Genomic DNA, 9,931 nt, shown 5'->3' with positions numbered 1-9,931 from the left:
ATTTAGGAAATACCTGGAACAGCCAGTTTTATCAGCTGTGTCACCTTGTTACGGGGTCATGAGTTAGCCTGTGCACACCACTCCCTCCAGTGGAGAGACTCAGAGCGTCTCAGCTGCATGCCTTAAACCCAGCACTGGGAGGAACTGACAGCTCCTCTTTTAGCTCAGAGAGTTGGTGTTGCCAAGCCAGGTGCTCTGTGCATCTCCCATTCCTCCTCCCCCCACCCAGGCCATGGGCTCTGTGTGCCCCCAACTCTCCCTTCTCCCCTAACTTACCATGGAGGTCATTGCCGGGGTTGGCTGTTAATGTTGCTGCTGTGAACGGACACGGACACACACACACACACACAGCCACTATGGATCTCATCAGCACATGGACTGTGACTTAAGCTAGGCCACATTACACCAGCAGATCTGCCCGTGGCTCTCCCCCTTCCCTGGCATCAGGAAGCAACACCCCCAGCGATGTGGGAGCTGCAGGCCCCGCCGGCTTTGCTCCAGCCGTCCAAGCCCCAGGGAAGAAGGGGGGTGGGTGAAGAGGTGAAGAGGAGCCCTCGACCCCTGAGAGGCTTGGAGGCCCCAGGGCGTGTGGGGCCCTGAGCAGGGGGCCCATCATGCTCCCCCCACTGTGGCTGAGTCCCCCCAGCTCCCTGAGCCCTGACGGCCCCGGCCCCCCACTGGCTGGCTGCTGGCTTCCACGGCAACGTGCTGAACTGAACACGGGTCGCTGCCCCTGCGCCCCCATCCCCTTCCCGCCCCTCGCTGGCCCCGCCCAGCGGCAGCGTCGCCGAGGCTCAGGCCATGCTGGGCCCAGCATTACCGACGTGGGGCCACTCACCCGGGGGCTGTGGCAGCTGGAGGGGCTGTTGGACTGTACCACTCACCTGAGGGGGTGGGCCAGAGGGGCTATGGCAGCTGGAGGGGTCATTGGACTGTACCACTCCCCTGGGGGCTGTGGCAGCTGGAGGAGCCATTGGACTGTACCACTCACCAGAGGGGGTGGGTCAGAGGAGCTGTGGCAGTTGGAGGGGTCATTGGACTGTACCACTCCCCTGGGGGCTGTGGCAGCTGGAGGGGTCATTGGACTGTACCACTCACCTGAGGGGGTGGGCCAGAGGGGCTGTGGCAGCTGGAGGGGTCGTTGGACTGTACCACTCACCTGGGGGCTGAGGCAGCTGGAGGGGCCGTTGGACTGTACCACTCACCTGGGGGCTGAGGCAGCTGGAGGGGCCGTTGGACTGTACCACTCACCTGAGGGGGTGGGCCAGAGGGGCTGTGGCAGTTGGAGGCAGAGGCGGCTCTAGGCACCAGCAAAGCAAGCACCTGCTTGGGGCAGCCCATTTGCAGGGGCGGCAGGGATCTAGCATGGGAGCTGAGACCCAACAGGGGGCTCTGGCAGCTCTAGTTCCTTGGTTAGCTCCCTGCCTTTAGAGCTGGCCCTGGAGCAGGGAAAGAACTACATTTCCCAGCATTCCCTTGGTCACTACCAACTGGAAAGGAAAGAGGGGGACCTCATGCGGCAGCCTGCTGTGAGTGCTGTGAATGGTAGGGAGACCATATTTTAACATTCAAAGAACAGGACACTCCAGGGGGAGGGAAGCCCCCCCTGTACCATCCACTCCCTCCGACTGCCCCCCACAGAAACCCCAACCCATCCAACCCTCCCTTGCTCCCTGTCCCCTGATCACCCCCTCCCGGGACCCCACCCCTAACTGCCCCCCACGACCCCACCCCCTATCTAAGCGCAGCTGGTCCTTGTCCCCTGATTGCCCCCTCCTGAGACCCCTGCCCCTAACTGCCCCTTGGAGCCCCACCCCCATCTGAGCCTCCCTTCTCCTTGTCCCCAACTGCCCCCTCCTGAGACCCCCCCCCCAACTTCCCCCAGGACCCCACCCCCTACCTGTCCCCTGACAAACCCCTGGGACTCCCATGCCTATCCAACCGCTGCCTGTCCCCTGACTGCCCCCCCGATCCTCCACCCCATCCAACCCCCCCGCTCCCTGTCCCTTGACTGCCCCCCCGGAACCCCTGACCCCTTCTCCAACCCCCCAGCCCCCTTACCATGCCACTCAGACCAGCGTGTCTGGCTCCGTGCAGCGCCAGACACGCTGCTGCATACATGCTGCCGTGCTCCCCCGTGGAGCCCACAGCCCCCCCACCCCCACCCCAGCACCTGCCTTCCAGATTTGAAAACCTCAAAATTCAGGAGTGCTCAAGCTCAGTTTGGGCAGCTGTTACTTCATTTCTCCCAAATCAAATATACTGATCCACTGTAACTTGCTGTAGAAAATTTTTTGTAGGATAAAATTGAGCAAAAAATGCTTCCCAGTGGCTATTAGGACTGGAATTGCTATTTTCAACAGCCATTGCTTTTTTTTGGTTTGTTTGTTTAAAAGGAAGACAGTGATATTGCATTGGCAAATTCCCCATAGAAAGAAAGAGTGGAACAAAAGAATAATAAAGGCACCTCAACTTTTCCTCATTTATGGAGGACAGTCTTATAATATGCATCCAGATATCCTCCAATTACACAAGCTGAAAATTGTTCCACTTTAATGCAGCTTTGTAACCATATGGGAACCAATCCTGTCTGTGTTTTGTGCACGTCCAAAATTCCTGCTGAATGACCCACCCCAGGAGCGAGTTACCAGTGACCCTGGGCTGCGGCGGAAGGAGGGTGCAGGTTGTGGGGGGGAGAGCCCAGGGCTGGGGTGGCAGGGGGGTGGGGGGAGGGCACTGGTGTGGGGGGAAAGGGGGAAGCCCAGCGCTGGGACAGCAGGGGGTGTGGGTGGAGGGGGAGAGCCCAGGGCTGGGGCAGCATGGGGGGGAGCCCAGGGCTGGGACGGGGGGGCAGGCAAAATTTTTTTTGCTTGGGGCGGCAAAAAACCTAGAGCTGGCCCTGGTTGGAGGGACCATTGGGCTGTACCACTCACCTGAGGGAGTGAGCCAGAGGGGCTGTGGCAGTTGGAGGAGGTGTTGGGCCTTATTGCTTGTATGGTCCCCTAGAGGGGAAAGGACTCGTGTCCTATTCCCCTGTCCTCTGGTGTTGGCTGCGTGTGCTCTTTCAGCGTATGTCCCAGCCCTGTGCAGAGAGCAGAGACCAGACCCCGATGGAGCGACCCAATAAATCCACAGACTTGGCTCCTAGTGAAGGCACCTGGTCAGGTTTATTGCCGACAAAGCAGAGTGCTAATGCCTCGGATCAACGGTTACAGCTACACTGATACATGCATGCTGGTCACAATGGACCGGCTCAGTTAGTGGTGGGACTTTCCACTATCCCCTAGGCCAGACAAAGACACTCCCTCTGAGACACATCTTTATACACCTCTGCAAACAAGTTACCTATCATCCGTGACGTATTAGGGAGCCACTCATTGCCTTGTACCTGTAGGTGTGATCAAAACATCTCTATTCGTCATGCTGTCATCCTGACCTTAGCCTTAAGATGGGTCAGCATGTTCCTGTTATCTTTGGGGGCTGTGTTTATTGGGGCGTTATGGTACCGTCCTTCTGAAATGTGCTTGTGTGAGTGCTTTGTGCCTAGCAACTCTTAGGAATTTGTGTTTTTGCAATATCAGCCCTAATCTTGCCAATTCTTGAGTCGGGCCTGCCTCTTGCTGACAACTTAACTTTGCTTAATATCAGCAAGGTTTTGATTACTTTATCCCAGGCCTCAGGCCTCACACCAGGCCTCTGACACATGGGCTTATGTTTCAGGCCCTCTTCCTACTACATCCCCCAGCCCCCATACTAGCCAGTCCCCTCTGCCTGAGGCTGGGTCAGAACCAGCCCCCCTGCAGGCCGTGGGCAGAACCAGGCCTCTCCAGCTCACCAGTCAGGCACCCCCATCTCCCCCAGGAAATCAATACCAGCGGGCGGTGGGAATGTTTCATTCCCTCACCAGCTGCCATCTCCTTTGCTGGCTGCTCACAGAGTGTCGCTCCTCGTATCAGTCTATTCTCCTATCTTCAGCAATGGCCAACGCCTGCTGCTTCAGAGACAATGCAGAAAACCCATCAGTGGGCAGCAGAGGGAAGTCCTGCCCCCAGGGGAAGTTTGTTCCTAATCCCCATTGGTCACTTTGTGGTTGACTCATGCTTTGAAGCAAGACATTTTATGTTCCTTCTACCCTCTCTCCTGTCACTCTGGATGGTCTCATTCTGCTGATAAATCTCCAGTCTCTATTTTACAAATCCTTCTCAGAGCTTGTCCTCAGTGATATCTAGTGGCAGTGAGTCCCACAAGACAATTCTTTGGTGTGTATGTATAGAAACTTTTGATTGGTTTTAAATCTCTTCCCCTTTCAGACTCAATGAATGCCTCCTTCTTCTTGTAATATAAGTGTGGGTGAATCTACGTTCCCCATGCACTTCACGCTTGGCCAGATGAGAGGCCTCCAGTATAGGGAGACATGGAGTGCACTTGTACAGCCATATAGGGGGAAAACTTTTGTTTAGTTCAGGGATTGGCAACCTTTGGCACGCGGCCTGTCCAGGGAAATCCGCTGGTGGGCTGGGCTGGTTTGTTTACCTGCAGTGTCCGCAGGTTTGGCCAATCGCAGGTTTAGTTCTTTAATGTTGTTTATTCATTCTTCCTGCATCTTGTCCTGAATTATTCTTCATAAGATATTATTCTTGACAACCAGCCAATCAAGCAGACTCTTTGCTTTCTATTTTCCTTGGAGAGAGACAGGTGCAATGACTAGAAGGCAAGTAGTTGCCACTAGTAGAAAGGTTTCTTGCCTGGTGAGGTCATGTGTCAGATTAATAATTTTCTGAGCCATATTGATTCCATCCACCTCAGACATAAACATCAGAATGGTGACATGAAATTGCAACAGGTATGAGCCTGCAGTGAAAACATTCCCAGCAGCAATAATTGAATTCTTGTATCTATAGAGATACCCTTTCAGTTTCATTTTTGCTCTTTCATATCATAATGGAGTGTCTTAATTGTATACACAAATATACTTCACCAAGTTGATAGACTTTGCTCATGTGCTATCTGGGAAGCTTGTTTATCTTTACACACACTGAATGGTCAAAGTTTCCTTCTCCAGACTTCCTGCCCAAACCGTCAGAATCAGCTGCCCCTCAGAAGCAGCGCACCAGTCTCCAGCACCATGAACACCCAGGCTGGAATGCAAGACAGCCTTGAGACTTACTTCGAGAGGAGTGTGGAAATTGAGATAACCAACGAATCACGGGATGTGACCCTCCATTCCCCCAGGTAAACACCCCCTGTGGCACCTGCCTCAGAGCATCCAGGGGCTTTCTGCGTACTATTTCTCTTGCTTCTTCCAGATACTGAGTCCTCAAGTTCAGCATTGTCCCCAAAAGATTCTTACCCCACTCCCTGTTCCTCCTATGCTCTCTAATTCATTAAAATCTCCATGGTTTGGAAATGTTGATGCAGAAACGAATGCAACAGGAGAAAGATTTTCAATGCAGGAAAGGTGGGAAATCAAAAGCTAAGGAGCCAGATTCAGTTTTCATTTACAAAGATGTAAATCTGGTGTCACTACAATGTACTCACCGGGCAGACTCTGGGGGAACAGATCAGAATCTGGCCCTGACCCCATGGCAATCAGTGGTTGACTCCAGATTTACCCCAGGGTAACTGAGGATCAGAGTTCAACCCTGACCACATTGCAGCCAGTGGGAGACTCCAGATTTACCCCAGGGTAACTGAGGATCAGAGTTCAACCCTGACCACATTGCAGCCAGTGGGAGACTCCAGATTTACCCCAAAGAAGCTGAGCTCAGAAGCTGAAATTCCCTGGCAGTGTCATTATCCAGCCAATTCTTACCCACAGCAAAGGGACTCAGAACAAGCAGTATCAGCTCATGAGCAGGGCAAAGGGCTAATAATAGTCCATGTGATTCTTTATTCACAAGGAGCAATTCAACACACTCCACTCTGTCTATATCTTTATGGAGCTGTAAACTCCATTTTGCTGATGCATCCTTTTACCTTCTCTATGGTCCCTTTCCCTCCATGTTGGGCTGAGATTCAAAGGCTCGTGGCAAATGATTAACACAACAGAGTTTCTAAAGAGAGTCTCTGAAACCTGACCTGTGAGAAAAAGTTAAAAAAAAGTGGGCATGTTTAGTGCTGAGAAAAGAAGACTAGGGGGGATCTGACAACAGTCTGCAAATATCTTAAGGGCTGTTATAAAGAGGATGTTCTCCATGTCTGTTTGAGGTAGGGCAAGAAGCAATCAGCTTAATGTGCAGCAAAGGAGGTTTGGGTTAGATATTAGGAAAACTTTCGAACGATAATGGTAGTTAAGTTCTGGAATGGGCTTTCAATGGAAGTTGTGGAATCCCAGTCATTGGAGGTTTTTTAGAACAGGTTGCACAAACCCCCATTAGGGATGGTCTAGTGAAAGGGACTGGACCTGATGACTTCCCAAGATCCCTTCCAGCCCCACATTTCTATGATTATATAAGAAGTGGAGCAGGTCATCACCTGACAAAGAGGTCAGAATTTATAAAAAAGGGCATGGACAGCCAAAGGGGAAGAAGACAATCTAGGGAATATGGCTCCATGAGGGTGAAGCAAACCAGAAGGTAGACATTTGGTGGGCAGGGTCCTAGAGCTGAATGGCTAAGGTACTTGACAACAGCCCTTGGGGGTTTGAGACTTGCTTGATCTAATTCACCCAGCTGTGAAATAGGTACCTGATCCATTGGGTTAGAGTGATCAAAGATGGTCAGATGTGATACTGGCTGCATCACTCCTTTGTGTTCCACTGGCTATGAAACTCATGTGCCGTAACTACATCAGCCTGATCAGCTAATGCCTATGGGGCACTTTGACCCTGTCTGCCTCCCTGAGCCCTGATGGCATCCAGGGAAGGGTGATCTAGCCAGGGGCATTGTGGTCAGGAAGTTTATTGTGTTCTCTATGATCTGCACTCCCATGTGCTTTCCCTTTTAAGTATTAAAGAGCAATGGTAGAATCCTGTGTAAAGTGTCTGCGGGTACGTCTACACTGCAAGCAGCGAGTCTCAGAGTCCAGGTCACCAGACTTGGGCTCCTGGGGCTTGTACTATGGCTCTAAAAATAGATGTGTAGGGAGCACTTTGAACTTGTGGCTGGGGCTGGAGGTCTGAGACCCACCCTCCTACCAGGGCTTCAGAGCCTGAGATCTAGACCAAGCCAGAATGTTTACAAGGCTATTTTTAGCACCATAGCATGAGCCCTGCAAGCCCAAGTCTGTTGACCCGTGCTCTGCCTTGGGTGTTTGTCTGCAGCTAGACACACCCTCAGTGTGTTCTCTGCTTTACAATTACTGCCTGCCTCCTGAGAGAATTAGACTGTCACCAGAAGGCTCTCACTTCTACGAGGAGTTCTGGGAGATGGTGTGCTAAGCAACAGGGGCAGCACTGAGACCTAGGGCTAGGCACATGGACAGTTCTCAGGAGGGGGTGCTAGATAGAGGGACTGCACCCCAGGTGTGTGCCTAGGGACCCCAAGACTAGACCAGTGTCTGGACTCCTTTCAGGCTCCAGAGGCTTAAAACACCCAGTATCCGGGGCCAGGATTCCCCTCTCAGCTGTCTAGTGAGTGGCTGAGTAGGGGCACTCAGCTCGGATCTGTGACACCAGTAACACTGGGTTTAAGCAGGCACATTTCCATTAGAGTCAACAGATTTTCATTTGGTTGTCTCAGTCCTAAAATATTTGCAAATGCAGCGCACAAACCTCTTCTATCCCTTCCCTGTTTGTTTCCCACCACCCCCGTGCTGTCCCCAAGTAGCTAGCACTGCACCATGGAAGTCAGACTATGCTCATCTCGATCCCCCTCTTCCCACAGGAGTTACTGCTTCAGTGGCCACAGCCTCCTACCTCCTTCCCCCCGAATCCCGCCAGGATCCAAGGAGAGCTGTCTGTTCACAAAGGGACGGTACAGCTTTCGTGGAAGCGTGGGGCTGCTGGTGTACAACTCAGACGCCTTCACCCTTGCCATCATGTTCTCCAACCCCTTTGACTACAACCTCTACTGTGTTGAGTTTGGCCTCGAGATCTGCCCAGGCAAAGAGCACCTTGGTGACATGGAGGAAGTCTACGCAAGGATGTACAATTATATGCCGGCCAACAGCTGCACAACATTCAAGAAAGCCAAGCTGGGCCAATGCCAGGAAGCGCTTGTGGTCACCTCAGGGAATATCCGTGTCATGGCCACCATGTCCAATGCTGCCAAAGCAGTCATTAAAGTGCTTGTGGAGGAAAAAGGGAACCCACCTCCCTACTCAAAGAACCCGATTTACTACAAGACACGCTCCTAGAGTAAGGGCTGCTGCTGCCACTGACATCCAGCCTAAGACATGAAATGACTCCGCATGGGCCTTATCTACAGGAAGAAATAATCCACTACTGTGTAGACACCGGCTAGTGCAGGAACCTGCCTAGGGACAGAACTGGCCCCCACTTATCATAGTGCTTGGAAAGAGCATAGACACTGCAAGAGGTGTCTAAGGCCAGAAGGGACCATTGTGATCATTTAGTCATATATCCTGTATAATACAGTCCAGAAAACTCCCCCCAGATAATTCCTCTTGAACTAGAGCATCTCTAATAAAATAAATAATGTCTCAAAGACAATCTTGTGACCCTGGCTTTGAATTGGCTCCATGTTGTTCACATTGTGTTAGCCGCAGGTGGGAAAGTGAATTCATAACAGGCATAAATAATGTCTGATCCTTTCCTCATCTATTGCCCTTTTAGAATGGTGTAAACCCATTGCAGGCAGTAGGTGACTCTGAATTGACCCCCTGGGAACTGAGATCAGAATCTGGCCCTGACCCCATGTCAGGCAGTGGGTGACTCCAGATTTACCCCGGGGGAACTGAGATCTGAATATGGCCCAGTACAGAATCAATAACATTTTCATTCTAGGTTCCATTTATTTCAGACTAAGGAAAAAATACAAAGAATAAATATAAAATCCCGTGTGAGAACTGGATCAAAGTGACTCTGTGTAACATGCTCCCTCTTGCGCTACTCACTCTATGGGCTGGAGATGTTTCCCAGAAGTGCTCTGCAGGGAGGCAGCCAGATGCCTAAAGAAGCAGGACACAGAAAAGAGAATGACAATGTCTTCTTCCAGGTACGCAGCAAGATGCATTACAGAAATTCATTAGAATGTAAAAACCTGCAAGCAAGGAAGGGAGCTCGCCAGTTACAAGAAGAAACAAGCTCCTGTGGCTATATTCTGCTCTCAAGGCAGAATATAGAGTGGGGTGGGCAAATTTTTCGGCCCGAGGGTCACATTGGGGTTGCAAAACTGTATGGAGGGCTGGGTAGGGAAGGCTGTGCCTCCCCAGACAGCCTGGCCTCTGCCCCTGTCTGACCCCTCCCACTTCCCACCCCTTGACTGCCCTCCTCAGAACCCCCCACCCATCCAAACCCCTGCTCCTTGTTTGCTGACCACCCCCTCCTGGAAGCCCCCTCCCCTATCCAACCCCCCTGCTCCCTGTCCCCTGACTGCCCCGACCCCTATCCACACCCCCACCCCCTGACAGCCCCCCCGGGACTCTCATGTCTATCCAACCTCCCCTGTTCCCCATCCCCTGACTGTCCTCCCCCAGAACCTCCACCCCATCCAACCACCCCCTGACAGGCCCCCCAGGACTCCCACACCTATCCAACTGCTCCCTGCTCCCTGACTGCCCCCCAGAACCCCCGGCCCCCTTACCATGCCGCTCAGAGTAGCATGGCTGGCAGTCACGCCGCTCAGCCAGAGCCAGACATGTTGCTGCGCTGCATGCAGGCGGCATGGCTGTGGGGGAGGGGCCAGGGGCTAGCCTCCCCATGGGGGAGCTCAAGGGCCTGGCAGGACGGTCCCACGGGCCGTAATTTGCCCATCTCTGGTATAGGGTATTATAGAGGAGCAGTAGCAACTTCCATCGTTTTATTTAAGAT

At 52.6% G+C, this 9,931-nt stretch overlaps 1 protein-coding gene across 3 annotated transcripts; it reads left to right on the top strand.

Moving 5' to 3' along the window:
• Positions 1–1,485: 1,485 nt before the first annotated feature.
• LOC123350055 (DELTA-actitoxin-Aeq1a-like) lies at positions 1,486–8,955 on the top strand. 3 transcript variants are annotated; one of them, XM_044988402.1, is made up of 3 exons: positions 1,486–1,545; positions 5,063–5,232; positions 7,824–8,953. In XM_044988402.1, the coding sequence occupies exons 1-3, from the start codon at positions 1,543–1,545 to the stop codon at positions 8,293–8,295; spliced, it is 645 nt and encodes a 214-aa protein (XP_044844337.1). In that variant the 5' UTR covers positions 1,486–1,542; the 3' UTR covers positions 8,296–8,953. The 3 variants fall into 3 exon arrangements, with proteins under 3 accessions (XP_044844337.1, XP_044844336.1, XP_044844335.1); XM_044988401.1 differs by having other exon boundaries at positions 1,490–1,529; positions 7,824–8,955; XM_044988400.1 differs by lacking the exon at positions 1,486–1,545 and adding an exon at positions 4,808–4,843 and having other exon boundaries at positions 7,824–8,955.
• Positions 8,956–9,931: the final 976 nt, after the last annotated feature.

Source organism: Mauremys mutica, chromosome 15 (genome assembly GCF_020497125.1).
Source record: "Mauremys mutica isolate MM-2020 ecotype Southern chromosome 15, ASM2049712v1, whole genome shotgun sequence".
Lineage (NCBI taxonomy): Eukaryota > Metazoa > Chordata > Testudines > Geoemydidae > Mauremys > Mauremys mutica.
This window is presented reverse-complemented; position numbering and strand designations above follow the sequence as displayed.

Bases quoted from the DNA above. Each gene is read 5' to 3' on its own strand.
- LOC123350055 (XM_044988401.1), top strand. The intron at 5,233-7,823 runs GTAAACACCCCC...CTCTTCCCACAG, and splicing joins GTGACCCTCCATTCCCCCAG to GAGTTACTGCTTCAGTGGCC.